Raw genomic sequence first — 17,297 nt, 5'->3', positions numbered from 1 at the left:
CGAATATGGTTGATTATATTCCTTATTTAATAAATGTTTGAGTGTAATGGGCTGAGATTGCTTATATACATTCATTGTGTGAGAGGATAAAAAGTGAGTGAATTGTTAAGCATACAGTAATTGAATAGCAGTGTCATACCAATCATTTGAAATAGTGCTTCGAGACGTTAAATAGGAGTCTATGCAAAAAAGACATGGTTTTTAGGAGGTATTATCAGATTGAGTTCTACACATTGGAAAGAAAGACACCAGGTTTGAAACAAAATGAAGCTTTTGTATCAAGACCTTTTGATTATGTTTAAATTGATTATTGTTGACATGTATGCTTGTGCGATTATACTAAATTTAATTAAATAGTAAAATATGTTTTGTCAGAATAATATTATGTATTGAAAAGAATACAATATTACTGTATTAAAGAATAAAATATGTATGTATGTTCCACAATATTGTATTTTTCACTATATTAGATACTATACAGTTTATTATGCAAGTTTTTGGGTACTAATTAATTGCTTCCAATATGTTAAATAATTGATTTTATGTTTGTTGTCACATATATAGTCAAATTTAGCTGCATATTAGAAACATTAATGTTATTCTGTTGCAAAACTTGCTATCTGTTTTTGATATATCTCTGCATTTGGTTAACGACGTGTAAATTTTTTCACATATAGACATATTTTAGTTGAATTTCCGTAATAATATCTTTTGCAATTTTTGATCTGCTTTTAATTAAACATAAATCATAGCCTTCAAAGAAAAATTTTAATTACATTTGTATTTCAACATCTGTTAAACTAAAATATACTCGTATAATTGTATCTGGAAAAAAGATACTTTATTTAACTTCTGTCACATCTCAGCTGCTTTTCGGCAATAATATTCATAATTTTTATTCATAATCATGAATTTATAATACATATTCTAATATAATGTCCTGAGTAAAGGGAAATTTTTGACAGATGACAGTTGCAATGCCCAAAATATTTTCAATGTCAAACAATGATAAGCGGTTTTTTGTAATTTTTTCCATTTATTTCTACAATCTAACTATATTTCCATGAATCAAAACATTCTAGAAAATTTCCCGAACAAACGTCAGGAAGATTCATGAAAATCCGAATTATAGTTTAGGAGGATTAATGAAACTTACATTGTTACAGAAGAATTTTATATATAAGATATAACTAGTGATTTTACTTAAATACTATGTAGAGGCCACTTTCTCTTCAATCTTGAGTTTTGTTGAGGGCACAGTAAATCTTTTATCGATTCATTTGGGTGCATCTCCAATCTGTTACGGTATTTTGATGATAGTTCTTTATATGTTTCGTGCACAGTCAGCATTTTTAGGTCGCCATAGACAGTTTGATTTGTGACATACCAGGGTGAGTTGAGGATGGCTCTTAAGATTTTAGTTTGTGTTCTCTGCATAATTTCCAGATTAGATTTAAAGCTCCCACAGCTCTAGACCATAGGTCCATATTGGCTTAATGATGGCCTTGTATAGCAGTAGTTTGTTTTCGACGGATAGTTTGGACTGTCTGCTAAGTAACCAGTTCATCTCCTTCATTTTTAGTAGAATTTTTTCCTTTTTCTTTTTTATATGTTCTTTCCACGTGAGTCTTGTGTCTAGATGGAGTCCCAGATATTTTACTACTTGTACTTGTGGGATCATGATGTTGTTTAAATATACAGGAGGACAAATTTTTTGACACAACGTGAATGCTATGTGCGCAGATTTTGATTCGTTAATCCGTATGTGCCATTTGTTTAGCCATTTCTCTAATATGTAGATATAATTTTGAGTCAGTTGAGATGCTAATAGAGGATTTTGATTTCTGAATAAGATAGCAGTGTCGTCTGCAAATGTAGCTATAATAGAGTTAGGAGGTATTGGTATATCTATTGTAAATAAAACATATAATAATGGTCCCAGGATGCTGCCCTGCGGGACACCTGACCTTATTTTACAGAAATCTGACAGTTCAGCGTTCACTCTAATCTGGAATGATCTGTTTTCTAAATATGATTTTAATAACTTGAAGTATTTAACTGGAAAGTGTTTTTTAATTTTATATAACAACGCAGGATGCCATACCTTATCAAAGGCCTGACGAACGTCCAAGAAAATGCCACTGCAATATTCCTTTTGTTCAAATGTTTTATTAATATTTTCAACAATCCTATGGATTTGTTGAGTCGTTGAGTGTTTATGTCTGAACCCGAACTGATGTGGCGGCACCCAATTGTCTGTCGGTAAATCATATTTAATTTTATTATATATTATTTTTTCCAGTATTTCATATCCATAAAAATTGTGATGGAAAACATTAAAATTGAGCATACATTAGATATACCATAACAAAAAATTCAGGCAGCTGCATTATCTAGAAGAAAGAGATGATAATCTGTTTTGACACTTTATAATTACATGCTGCATAATTGTATAATTTGAGACTCAATGATACATTTGAGTATGTCTCGACAGAAAAATATATTATTGAGACTTCGAATATGGTTGATTATATTCCTTATTTAATAAATGTTTGAGTGTAATGGGCTGAGATTGCTTATATACATTCATTGTGTGAGAGGATAAAAAGTGAGTGAATTGTTAAGCATACAGTAATTGAATAGCAGTGTCATACCAATCATTTGAAATAGTGCTTCGAGACGTTAAATAGGAGTCTATGCAAAAAAGACATGGTTTTTAGGAGGTATTATCAGATTGAGTTCTACACATTGGAAAGAAAGACACCAGGTTTGAAACAAAATGATGCTTTTGTATCAAGACCTTTTGATTATGTTTAAATTGATTATTGTTGACATGTATGCTTGTGCGATTATACTAAATTTAATTAAATAGTAAAATATGTTTTGTCAGAATAATATTATGTATTGAAAAGAATACAATATTACTGTATTAAAGAATAAAATATGTATGTATGTTCCACAATATTGTATTTTTCACTATATTAGATACTATACAGTTTATTATGCAAGTTTTTGGGTACTAATTAATTGCTTCCAATATGTTAAATAATTGATTTTATGTTTGTTGTCACATATATAGTCAAATTTAGCTGCATATTAGAAACATTAATGTTATTCTGTTGCAAAACTTGCTATCTGTTTTTGATATATCTCTGCATTTGGTTAACGACGTGTAAATTTTTTCACATATAGACATATTTTAGTTGAATTTCCGTAATAATATCTTTTGCAATTTTTGATCTGCTTTTAATTAAACATAAATCATAGCCTTCAAAGAAAAATTTTAATTACATTTGTATTTCAACATCTGTTAAACTAAAATATACTCGTATAATTGTATCTGGAAAAAAGATACTTTATTTAACTTCTGTCACATCTCAGCTGCTTTTCGGCAATAATATTCATAATTTTTATTCATAATCATGAATTTATAATACATATTCTAATATAATGTCCTGAGTAAAGGGAAATTTTTGACAGATGACAGTTGCAATGCCCAAAATATTTTCAATGTCAAACAATGATAAGCGGTTTTTTGTAATTTTTTCCATTTATTTCTACAATCTAACTATATTTCCATGAATCAAAACATTCTAGAAAATTTCCCGAACAAACGTCAGGAAGATTCATGAAAATCCGAATTATAGTTTAGGAGGATTAATGAAACTTACATTGTTACAGAAGAATTTTATATATAAGATATAACTAGTGATTTTACTTAAATACTATGTAGAGGCCACTTTCTCTTCAATCTTGAGTTTTGTTGAGGGCACAGTAAATCCTTTATCGATTCATTTGGGTGCATCTCCAATCTGTTACGGTATTTTGATGATAGTTCTTTATATGTTTCGTGCACAGTCAGCATTTTTAGGTCGCCATAGACAGTTTGATTTGTGACATACCAGGGTGAGTTGAGGATGGCTCTTAAGATTTTAGTTTGTGTTCTCTGCATAATTTCCAGATTAGATTTAAAGCTCCCACAGCTCTAGACCATAGGTCCATATTGGCTTAATGATGGCCTTGTATAGCAGTAGTTTGTTTTCGACGGATAGTTTGGACTGTCCGCTAAGTAACCAGTTCATCTCCTTCATTTTTAGTAGAATTTTTTCCTTTTTCTTTTTTATATGTTCTTTCCACGTGAGTCTTGTGTCTAGATGGAGTCCCAGATATTTTACTACTTGTACTTGTGGGATCATGATGTTGTTTAAATATACAGGAGGACAAATTTTTTGACACAACGTGAATGCTATGTGCGCAGATTTTGATTCGTTAATCCGTATGTGCCATTTGTTTAGCCATTTCTCTAATATGTAGATATAATTTTGAGTCAGTTGAGATGCTAATAGAGGATTTTGATTTCTGAATAAGATAGCAGTGTCGTCTGCAAATGTAGCTATAATAGAGTTAGGAGGTATTGGTATATCTATTGTAAATAAAACATATAATAATGGTCCCAGGATGCTGCCCTGCGGGACACCTGACCTTATTTTACAGAAATCTGACAGTTCAGCGTTCACTCTAATCTGGAATGATCTGTTTTCTAAATATGATTTTAATAACTTGAAGTATTTAACTGGAAAGTGTTTTTTAATTTTATATAACAACGCAGGATGCCATACCTTATCAAAGGCCTGACGAACGTCCAAGAAAATGCCACTGCAATATTCCTTTTGTTCAAATGTTTTATTAATATTTTCAACAATCCTATGGATTTGTTGAGTCGTTGAGTGTTTATGTCTGAACCCGAACTGATGTGGCGGCACCCAATTGTCTGTCGGTAAATCATATTTAATTTTATTATATATTATTTTTTCCAGTATTTTGGAAATTATAGGAAGCAAGCTGATAGGTCTGTATGACGAAACATCCGTTGGATTTTTACCTGGTTTGAGTATCATTATAATTTATGCCTTCTTAAAGTGGTTTGGCCAGTAACCAATCCTGAGTATAGCGTTGAATATATATGTAATTGCAATAATTGTTTTCCTTGGAATTTCTTTAATGATTTTGCCACCTATTAAATCATAACCCGGAGACTTTTTTGCTTTTAGATTATTTATTTCATAACTGACTTCCTTCGGTTTAACAGGGGTTATAGCTTCCACCATTTCTATTGATTTATGTAATTCTTCTGCTATTTCAGTATCCATAGAATTGTCGAAAAGCAGAAATACTGAGGTTAAATGTTTGGCAAAAAGCAGTGCCTTTTTGAGACCACTTCTTGCCCAAGGTTTATTTATATTTTCTCTAATTGGTGGTGCTGGAATTTTTGGTTTTTTATTATTCCGAATTGGCTGCCAGATAGTATTGTCCGTTTTAGACAGGCTTAAAATATATTTTTCAAAATTTTCGGAAGTGGCTAGTTTTAATTTTGCTTTGAGCAATCGGCATAATTTATTAAATTGAGTTTTGTCTTCTGGTTTGTGATAACGTTGCCATTTTGCTCTTGCCCTCCTTTTCTCCTGTATTAGATTTTTTATTTCCAGCGGGATATCTTGCACTGAACAAAAATGTAGTTCTGGAGTTGCTTGTACCACTGAATCCTGAATGTTAACACGTTGACGGACAATTGCGGCTATAGCCGCAATAGGTCGCCGCTATAGGAAGTTCACAATGTGGCATGACTGCTATAGCCGTCCAAAACGAAACGGTCGTTTTTAGACACTACGGCTATAGTAGCACAAATGTGCACTTACTGGCGTATACGTAGAAGCATAGTGTCGTGTAAATAGGAGGGGTCTGCCACAAGAAATAACACGTCGTAAGCTTAGAAAAGAAGAACATGTATGGCGACGCCAAAATCAGACTTATGTGTCCAAATCGAAAGATAAACGGGATGTGCTATGTCTAACAACAGCTTACCACCCAAGCATGATAAGCACAGCTAACCGGCGACAACAGGAAAAGAGAAAACGAATTGAAATAGTGAATTATAATCAGAATATGTCAGGTGTAGACAGAGCAGATCAGATGATGTCCTATTATTCCTGTCCACGGAAGACAATTAGATGGTATAAAAAGGTAATCTTTCATCTACTGGATGTAGCAGTATGGAATTCTTTCTACATCTTTAAAGAAAAGACAGGTTCTCAAATGAAGTATATAGAGTACAGGGAAGCAATCATACGATCTCTAACTGGTATAGATAATAAACGGGATGGAAGAACTTTGGTTCAATTTAAACGTGCACAAATCCAAACCAATGAAATCAACAACAATGGAACACAGCATTTTCCTGAGAAAATTTCACCTCCTGAAAATTATCAGCGAAACACATATTTTCAGCGTTGTAAACAATGTTATAAACAGGGAATAAGGAAGGAAACATCATATTGCTGCAAGAATTGCATGTCAAAACCTGCACTGTGTCCTGCACCATGCTTTTGGCATACCGAAAATAATGTATAATAATTATAAAATTATAATAATTTTTTTTGTCATTTATTTATTTTTGTTTGATTAAGAACTAACATTTCGTGTAAAACTCCCAAAAATACTTTGTTGCATACAAAAATTGCTTGTTTGAACCATTAAACCTGTCGTTTACGTTTTTAAATTTTTGCTGTTATAGCCGCAACCTAATTAAAGGTACTAAATTAATCAAAATTAAGTTTATTTAAGCAGAAAGAGTAAAACTATACTTCTAACATTCTAAAAATCACAAAAACATATAGTATCAATTTTCGAACTTCGCTTGTTCCTACTGTCCGTCAACGTGTTAAGAATGAATTCGTATATTGATTTATCGATATCTTCTTCATTTTTCAATCGCATTTTAAGATTTGTTCGTTCATTTAGTGTGTTGCGAAATTTTTCCCAATTTGTGAATTTATTATGAAGCATTCTGTTGTTTTTTATAGGTATTGGTGCAACTCCTATTGTGGGCCGGCCGTGGTCCCGTGGTAAGAACGTGGGCTACCAAATCCTAGTCCCGGGTTCGAATCCAACTGCGGCCGGTTCGATATCAAAGCAGCTTGATACCAAATTTTCACTTGAAATCATAGATTTCAAATATGATTTCAAGTGAAAATGGCCTTTCGTGGGCATTGCTGCAGCATACGTATATGCAGAGTGTGCAATAGAGAGGGACAACAGAAGACAACAAGGACTCTGACTCTGTGCATCCATGACTGAGTTGGAGAATAAGTATACCAATACCTTCGGGAAAAAGTTAAAATTCAAATATATGTAATAAAAAGGAAAAAGTAATAAAAACATGTAAATATGTTAGGAAAAAAGTAAAAAAAAATGTATGTAATAAGTAAGAAATAGTAATATGTATGTAAGAAAAAGCGTTAAGTGTCTTAAAAATGTCAGAAAAAAAGTGTTAAGTATCTTAAAAATGTAAGAAAAAAGTAATAAAGTTTAAAAAAAAAAAAATTGTTAGAATGATTGGAGAATGGTCGGATAATAAATCAAATGATGGTTTTATTTCAATGTATTTTTCGTCAATATTCTTTGTAATGAAAAAATCGAGCAGATCCGGTATTTTGTTAGTATCGCTCGGCCAGTATGTTGAGCTTCCAGTTGATATGTAAGAGAGATTGTTTTTATCTATTGCATTTAATAATTCCTTGCCTCTAGATGTAATTAATCGAGAACCCCATCTTGTATGTTTGCAATAGTAATCTCCCCCTACAATAAATTTTGGGCCTAGTTGTGAAAGAAAATTTTCGAAATCATTCTGTTTAATTTTATGTCGTGGCGGACAGTAAACCGCTGACAATGTTATGCATTGACTTTTATTGAGGTTGCCTGCAGGAGATCATATTGATAAACTGGTAAAGGATAGTAGTCAATTGTGTTTTTAATTAATATAGCGTATTAATATAACCTATTTAACATCTGTACCAAATTTCAGCTCTATGCGAATTGTTCCTAACTGAAAACTTAATTTGACTGGGGTAATTGGTAAATATTGCTAAAGTTGCATTCGAATCAGGATGAGAAAGAAGTGCGGCATTTGCCAAAGCTACTTTCATTTTACAAATGGCCTTGATACATTTGTCTGGTAAATTTACAGGTTTATTTTCTTTAAGAGCATGTGATGATAAAAAAAAGAGTGCGCGTAAGCAAAACAAACAAATGCGATTGAAGTAAAACTTTTTTGTTATCATAGAATGGCATTTCAATTGTAAATAAATACATCATATAACAATTTTGAATAATGTTTATTAGTAATATGGTAACGCTTGTGATGCACACTTTTATTAGTGTCACCCATTATACATATTTATATGATAATAAATTATAAATTATATATTTATAATAGTATTAAAAATATTTATAATTTTTGAAAACAATAATGTAATTTAAATCATACTCCAAATATGAAATGATCGGTTTGTCATTGTAATTAGCAGTTCGGACTTGGACCTTCATTTGAGAAATGAAGTAATTGCTGATTAATTCTATTAATTCTATTATATTCTATAATATTCGTTCACACAATGCATTATGTAGAACAAAGCCTAAAAAAATATTGTTTTCACAATTTCACTCATCATGTAATTGTGATTGAAGAACTTCATGTAATTAAAATTAACATACATTCATTGACTGCTTGTATTATTTTTTACTTTTTTGCTGGCGATATAAGCTCATTCTTTGAGCAGCTGTAGTATCTGTGTTGCCTATAAAAATATTTTCCATTTTAGTAATAACCTCAAAGGTATATAGTAACCTCAAAAACCTCGAATAATACAAATTAATTCTTTGTTACTTTTTTACACGGCAAAGATTTTTTATTTGTTTTATTATTTGCACTATAATTATTTACGGGAGACGGGATAAAATATTCTACCGATCCAGACATTTTTTATTAACTCAAGATTTGTTCAAATAGTTAACCTTAAAATGTAATGACATAAAACAACAAAAAATTAACAATATGCTTCACGCTTACGGTGACGTACGCACGTACAAAGTTACGCATACAAAGACACGTCGCCTCGCACATGATACGACGTCCGTATAGAAATGATATCATCGAGAGAAAATGACGAATCAGGGGCACTCGACCCTTATCTTACCTTATCTGCCGTAACGCACTTACGTTGCATTTGTACGGATTTACACCTTAGTTGCGTCTAAAGAAGTTTTACTTCAAAAATTATACAGTGGAGCTGCGTTAGGTATGTAAGCTCTATAAAATTTTCACATACCTATGAAGCGTCATAATTATTTTGCCGTCTTTGATAGTTCAGAAGGTTAGGAAATTCATCTACTGCAGCTCTTTTTTCCGGTAATTGAGTAGAACCTCTTGTCAATACCAGAATGTCATCTATGTGGCATACACAAAAATTTAGATCTTTGAGAACTTAAAACGTTTGAGCGGCGTTTCTTAGACTATATATCATAAAATTATATTTAAAAAGTCCAAATCGTGTTGTGTATTAGCATGTATAATACGTTGGAAACTTATTGAGAACTTCTTAGCTTTTTGTTTGTCTATTCGCTATGTGCGAAGGCATGGAAGGGGAACTCAAATTCACTGAAGCGTTCGTAGTGGTCATTTTGAGCGCTATGGGAGGCTATTATAACCGAAATAGTGAACAAATAAGCGGGAAATATTATTTTATTTCAAATTTGAATAAATTAAATAAAAATGAGGCACCGAAGTAGATTGTAAAAGCAACAGTAGGAAAAGCGAGTGTAAATTCTATGAATTTTCTACAGCCAAATGGAAATTAAATCAACGTTAACATTGGATAACTAAGTATCATAACCTTATTTTTATATTTAAATTAAATTTTGTAAAATAGTTTAAGTTGTAAAATTGTTATGCTTAGCAAAAAGAAAATTTTGAAGTCAATAAATTGTTCTAATGATTAAAAGCAAAAAAAGAATATATTGCAAATAGTTTAATATTAAGGCTGAAATATTGAAAAATTTAAATTTATTATATTAAATTAATTACATATATATTAATTACATATAATTATGGATTAATTTTAATTGAATGATTAAAAGCCGTATGATTGTATATGTAGTAATTGGATCTAAAAAATCAGAAGAGGTGTTGACTCCTGCCTACTTTTCAAAAATATTTCCTTCAATTTACAAGTCTCGACAAGTTAATGTAGTTGTTTTCCCTTGGTCATAATTTGAAGCTGCAATTTTATTTGATATGTGTTGGACTCAAATCATGTCTTTATAATAATGTCCAAGTCTTTAGTTTGACGAAAAATAATAAAAAAGGGGTGAATTAAATTTTTATTTACTTATTCTATTAATAAAATATTTTTATCATTATGTATTTTTTTTATTATGAACTATTCCAAGATTATTACATAAGTTTCAAGCCACTTAACCTTAAAAATGTTTACTGCATTTCTTTATTTATTTAATCATTATACTTAACTATGTTTTAAGTACGCTGAAGTAAATTTAATAAATTCAATAAACATGTAGCGTTTACTTTATTATTGTATCTTGAATATTATTATTTATAACATTTATTTAATATCTTTTTTCTTCAACAAACATATAAAAACCGCGCACTGATAGCAAAATGATCAAATTTTCATATTTCATAAATAGTTCATATTTAGTCTGGCGCTGCGGTCACGCACATAGCGAATATCGCCCCCGTGACCGCAGCATTTACCTGTCCATGCCGATAACGCTGCCAATTCCACATCGTTTGTTACATCAAAAAAAAAAACTAGTGGGCATCGTGCTTTAAGGCAAATTGCTGGAACTTACCGTACCAAAATTTTTTTTTTTTTAAAAGATTAACATTTTTGGAAAAAATTTACTCTGAAAGAATTAGATTTTTGAGAAACTATAAATTTTTGACAAAAATTTACTTTTTTTGAAAAAAAAAGAGATTTTTTGAAAAAAAATTTATTTTGAAATATTTTGAAAAGTCTGAACTTTTTTTCAAAGCAATGGTACTGCTTTAACTGCATAGAGACGAAATATCGAAGCGCGTAAGCGCCGCGCCGCCGTATAACGAATAAATATTGCTACAGAAACCATAGGAATGTAAACAAAATTTATACTTATTGTTAAAATCTCTATAAAATATTTGACAATTTGATGTGCATATGTCTTATGATCAATTTTGATCGCCAGATGGCATTTTTTTTACTTTTTTTTAGGCTTGCAACGAATAGTGTATTCCGCAAAATGTCGAATACCGAATATTCGGCAACTATTCGGCAGGTTTTTAGCGCCTAAACTCGTTTATATAAATGCAATTACAATTCTTAGTTGTTATATCGCTAATGCACTACATGTTTGTTCAAGTTTTATGTCTAGGCTTGCATTCGGTTACTCTTTGTTATTTAGAAAATTTGACTCCATTTATACTATTCGGCTGAATGCCAAATATTTAAATAACATAACTGAAAGAGAAAAAAATAACTAAATAAAGAAAAATGCGATTCTTTACGTATATATATATATATATATATATATATATATATATATATATATATATATGATATTCAGTTTTCAGGGCAATACATCAATTAAAAAATTTGTATGTCTTTAAAACATTTTTATTTATTCCATACGTTTCGACACATTGTTTTGTGTCATCTTCAGTGGACTATGTAATTGAATTAATCCTAATTATTTCATATTATAAATGTTCACAATGCACAATCCTAATTATTTCATATTACAAATGTTCACAATGCACAATCCTAATTATTTCATATTATAAATGTTACAGTGCACTAAAAAACCAATCCTTGTCATTTTAAGTTGAACAATATATAAATTTTTGACTGAGATTTTTATGAATTTGTGAAGTACATCACGCCGTACATTTCCGTGCTCCGATGTACGGGTGACTTGAGTAGTCAAAACAATGTGTCGAAACGTATGGAATAAATAAAAATGTTTTAAAGTCATACAAATTTTTTTAATTGATGTATTGCCCTGAAAACTGAATATCACATATTTCAACATCAAAATTATATAAAAAAAAATATATATATATATATATATATATATATATATATATATCCATTTATTTCTTTTATAAACATTTAAGTAGTAATATGTTATATTATTTAAATAGTATATTAATTCTTATATATATATATATATATACATTAGAGTGGGCCAATTTTTTGCATATTGAGGCACCTCGCTAATTTAACTTTTTACAACATTTGAAACAATATTGTAAAAAAAAGCATAACTTGCAAATGAATTTAAAGCCAGCGAAAAATTTAAAACATTTTTTAATTTAAAGAAAAAATTGAAAAATCTCATGAAAATTATATTATGACATATATCAAGTTATATATCATTTTATTCGTAATTTTATTCTGCATCTTTCGTACGAACAAAGTTTTTTCGTATCTTTTACCGTTTCGGAGAAAATCGATGAAAACTAGTGAAAACTTGCATTAAAAAATCGGATTTTTTTTATAAAAAGAAGAAAAAATAATATAACTACAAATAAATTTGTTTTATATTCATTGAGATCTATAAAAATCAATAAATACATATTTCAATACAAAAGTTTAAAAAAAAACAAAAAAACACCTAAAAACTCAATAATTCACTATAATTCGTATTGTCCATATATATAAAACTGTTTGAACATCTAAAAAATTTTTCGAAAAAAATTTGTCTATCATAAGGGTTCGCAGTTCGAAAATTTCCCAGACTTTTGTCTTGACGATTCACACCGTAACCCGGAGCGACGCTTCGCCGCAGGTCAAATGCACATCGCTTGGGACTCGGTCTTAATACTTATGGTGTGGCCGCGCGCCTTCTATAGGGGGATAGATCGCGTCGTATGCGATGCGATCAACTTTTGGCAAAAGTTCGCTGTGTTGTTCAGGCAGGTTTGAATATTATTCCCCGGTGTATTTTATACATTATATTCGATACTTTTAGCCTGTCAACTATATAGCGGCGTTACTTTTAATAATGTCGTAGACCGTGTTTGGAATTATATACGTCGTATATGTTCGGATGTCGGTTTACGGCCGGGTTCTGGACCTTATTTATAAGTGTTCAACCATACTGTACAGCATATCCGCGGGCATGTGTCGTTGACGCAAAGACTCTTATGCGGAAAATAAAATATACAAATGCAATCAACTCAATACTCTCCGAGCGAGAATAAAAGTGAGTTATGACGATGAATTTGCCCCGAAGTTTCAATCTAACGAAGGGTAAAGAGACTAAATAAACTGGGTCTCGGACCGCTAATGTTATATACGGACCACCGTTTCGACGGTTGTTAAAGGTCTAGCCTCTGTGTAAGCGCAGAATTTATAAAAGTTGCCGGGTTTAGACCGTCGTGAGACAGGTTAGTTTTACCCTACTGATGAATTGTCGTTGCGATAGAATTTCTGCTTAGTACGAGAGGAACCGCAGGCTCGGACGTGGTGCAAAGCTACCATCCGTGGGTATGCCTGAACGACTCTAAGGCCATATCCTTTCTAGATAACAACGATATTTTGAGGAGTCTCGTGAGTCGAAAGACTCAATACAATGTGATTTATTAGGTATTTGGCGCACGCCGTTTATCGCACGAGCCATTTTAGCCGTTTTATAGCGGTCGATCATGGTTCACTAGTTCGATGTAGAGATTTGGAATCGTTTATAGACGACTTTAAGGTACCAGGCGGGATGTTGTATTTGGTAGAGCAGTTACCACGCTGCGATATGCTGGAACACAGCCTTTGGCTTGGAGATTCGTCATGTTGGCTTGGCGTCACCCCACGCTCTTAGAGCATAAGCCTTAAGCCGTCGCATTGCAGTATGCCACAATCAGTATGACTTGACCCTCAGAAAGTTGTACATATTGTACATGTGATACTTCTTTGGTATCTACTTAGCTATTTTGTACAACGTGCCTAAGTCAGCACGTTAGGCAAAACTTATCGGCATATTCCGATACTAGAAATATTCATTATTTCTTTAAATAACTATAAGGCTATATAAATAGTTATAAAATTTGTGAGAGTTAACGAAGAGTATTTGTTTTTAAGAGAAACTTTTCGTATTTCTTACTATGAATATATGATATATTTTATTTTATATAAGGGAGAATGTTTTTTCTAGTTCTTGGAAATGCGTACAAGTTACCAATTAAATGAAATGCGTACAAGTTGCTAATAAGCAAAGTACGTATAAGTTATCAATAATGGAAAATACGTGCAAGTTGTCAATGTGTAAAATACGTGCAAGTTGTTAATGTGCAAAATACGAGCAAGTTGCCATTTTTATTTAATTTTTGTAAATTACTCTAAATCTATAATAAATAGTAACTCAGCTTGACCTAAAATCTTGCTACAAAACAGCTTAGAACATTTCTCGGCTTTTTAATATCAGTAACTTACGGGTACCGCAAACTACATCAAGTAAACTGTTAGGGGACATTAGCGAGAAAGCGTAACCTAGAATCTTGCATCGAAACAGGTCAAACTTCTTTTGTAGAAAAATATTGTTTTTGGGTTTTTAGGAATAACATATATTTATTATATTATTTATTTACATGTCATGGTTTAAATAACACATTTTTATTTCTTTAAGTTATATTTTTATTTAAAATAAAATTTCTTACATTTAGCTAATACAATTACAAAAAACTAATATCTGAAATCTTGCTTGCTTTTCAGTCGAGGATGCTTTTTACGAGATTGTAGTGTTGCAGTCATAACTCCATCGCGATTTCGCTGTAATACGCGTTTTGATACGTTAGCCAGTAATTGAACATGTCTCTCAGTTCCCTGAATGTGGACGGGAATTTTAGGGTCACTCCATGGGCACTCATTGCTTTGTAGATATTGTACTAGATGTTCATGAGGTATATTTAGCGTGAAGGCTGGTTCGAATATATTTGAATAATCGTCCATATCTATCATATTAGTATAGTCGGTGCATTCGAAATTTATTTCGGGTGCTTTGTAATCTCTCAATTGCGTCAGGTCTTCCACATTATTACGGCAATATAAGATTTTTCTTATAGCTGAATCTCGTATTTCCTTTTTATTATCGAACAACATTGCTAATAAAATATTTTCCGAGTGAGCATAGTACGCGTTTTCTTTAGCAACATTGTTCACAATTTGTCTTAAATTCGAGTCTAAATATTGCGTCCAGCTAATAAATTTATAAAATAATATACTACCGTACACCACAGAGTTGTAATATTTAATGTTAAAGTACATTGGAATATATACTTTCATTACGTAGTTTGCCAGAATTTTCAAATTTTTGGATGGCTTATTAGTAGTTACATATAACCGAAGTAACCTACTAGCCTTTGTGAGCCATCGGGAATGTGCTATTGGCCCCGGTTTCTTGTTAGCTAAGTCTGTCGATACTTCTCCAGAAGCAACTGCTTTAGCTATTTTTATTAAATAACTTGAGTCAGTTGTCGATTCAACAGGACTTAAATCAGCCAAATTTTCAAGTGGGATCGTTTCAAAGTCTGTTACCGGCTGGAAGTAAATAAGAAAAAATAAATTATATTGAATTTGAACATAAAGTATTAACAAATAGTAAATATGTTATAACTCACCGGTATATTTTCGCATGTTTCAATTTGTTTGCTTAATATTCCGGTTTTTGTTCGTGGTCCAGTGGTCAATGATTTTTCCAAATAGTTAAATAAATGCCGAAGTGGAAGTTCGTTAAAGTGGAGAAGACACACAAACCAATGAAGAGGCCTATTTAACTGAATTTCAAATCGACGTAAAATCCCATTTTTTACGCCTGTATTTGCTGGTTCACCATCGCAACATATGCCTATCAAAGAATCGAGAGCTATTCCTTTATCGGCGAAAAACTCGTTCAATTTGATTACTTTACTTTCCGAATCTTCATTTTCCAATTTTGTGTAACCCAACAATTGGCAATTCGGTTCCTTTAAAATAACTAAATGCGCTTCTTTAATCATTCGTGGGTGAAACTTCTTATCGATTTTTTCCATGGTAATAGAATCATTTTTTCGGCCGTCGAATGTAAATGCTATTAATTCAGAAGAATCATATCGTTTGAGTAGAGCTTGCCTATTTTTCTGCCTCTCACGAACGCTTTTATTTTTATCCATAATGACAGGATTGCCCCAATCATCCTTTATGTCCAGGTCTTTCAGGATTGCTGTCACCACGGCAGAACCAACTCTATCAGAGATTGCAAATCTGTCGCATATTAGCTTTGTATCTTCGACTATATGGTCCACGTTTTATATGAGAAGTATTTTGTGAACTTTTCAAACTGCTTTTAAACTCAAAACCAACATCAGGAGTATATGTCTCACCTGGAGTAATATCGCTAGTGATTGTAGATGCTGATACTTTATCTTCAATTTTTATAATATATTCTGGTATCGTAGATTTCCTCTCATTATGTTGATCCATCATAAACGCTTGTAAGTGTGCTGGGATCAGTCCGCAGGAACACAGTATTCTTCGCAAATCGCATTTGCATTTTCCAATATAAAATAATTCTTTCGTGGATTCTACAAACTCCTGAAATGATGCTTGGGTAGACTTGCTTTTATTTGTACTTTTATATTTATCAATCAATCGGTTCAATTTTCTAGCGATACTTCGTTTCTCCATAATTGGAATATCAATTTTTTCCCACGTCTGAATCAATTTCGTTACCACATTTGGAGTAAATGTTTTATATGAAAACATTTTATTTTGTTTTTTTGATTCTTCGGCCAAATAAAAATAATACCTGATAATTTCCATACTTGTCGGAAGATTTACTCCAGTAAATTCTTCTGCTTCCCCAAATGTAATTTGATCATGCGAGCGCATATGATTCAAATTACTGGCACTTGCGCCTGAATTTAAATAAGAATTCGCCATTGATACTTCACGTCTAACTGGAGAACTGAATGAAGATTAATGCGGGTTTTTCATATTAATATATTCTTTTCGAAACTTCGAGAATTATAATAAAAAAATACTAGCGCATTCTGATGGTAATAAATAACAACAAACTAAACCCGATTTAAAAACCCCCGTACAAACTATCAATTAAAATATAACTTACAATTTGAATTATTCACATGCCTAAATTAATATATTAACTTATTAAAAACATTATTTTATTGAAAATTTCGCTGGCTAAAGAGTTATTTGCGATATATGGTTTTGAAGTCAAAATTCATTTAAATAACACATATATTTCATATGAAAAGGTGCCCATATCGCTTAATTTTACTACAATAATGATTCGGCCCAACCTAATATATATATATATATATATATATATATATATATATATATATATATATATATATATATATAAGCTGAATTACAAAGTTAAAACTATTTATTTGAAGTATATAAGTGAGTTTT

General features: G+C 31.4%; 1 protein-coding gene across 1 annotated transcript; it reads left to right on the top strand.

Annotated features, from left to right (window-relative positions):
* The first annotated feature begins 5,871 nt into the window (after positions 1-5,871).
* Positions 5,872-6,408, top strand: LOC113380435 (piggyBac transposable element-derived protein 4-like). Its single transcript, XM_026619675.1, has one exon. It carries the CDS (start codon positions 5,872-5,874, stop codon positions 6,406-6,408), a length of 537 nt encoding a protein of 178 aa, XP_026475460.1.
* Positions 6,409-17,297: the final 10,889 nt, after the last annotated feature.

The sequence above is a fragment of the Ctenocephalides felis genome, unplaced genomic scaffold (assembly GCF_003426905.1).
Source record: "Ctenocephalides felis isolate EL2017-DRISC unplaced genomic scaffold, ASM342690v1 CF-g0.4_SCAFFOLD_02136, whole genome shotgun sequence".
In the NCBI taxonomy this organism is placed as follows: Eukaryota; Metazoa; Arthropoda; class Insecta; order Siphonaptera; family Pulicidae; genus Ctenocephalides; species Ctenocephalides felis.
Note: the sequence above shows the minus strand (reverse complement) of the source record. Positions and strands in the feature narration are given on the sequence as shown.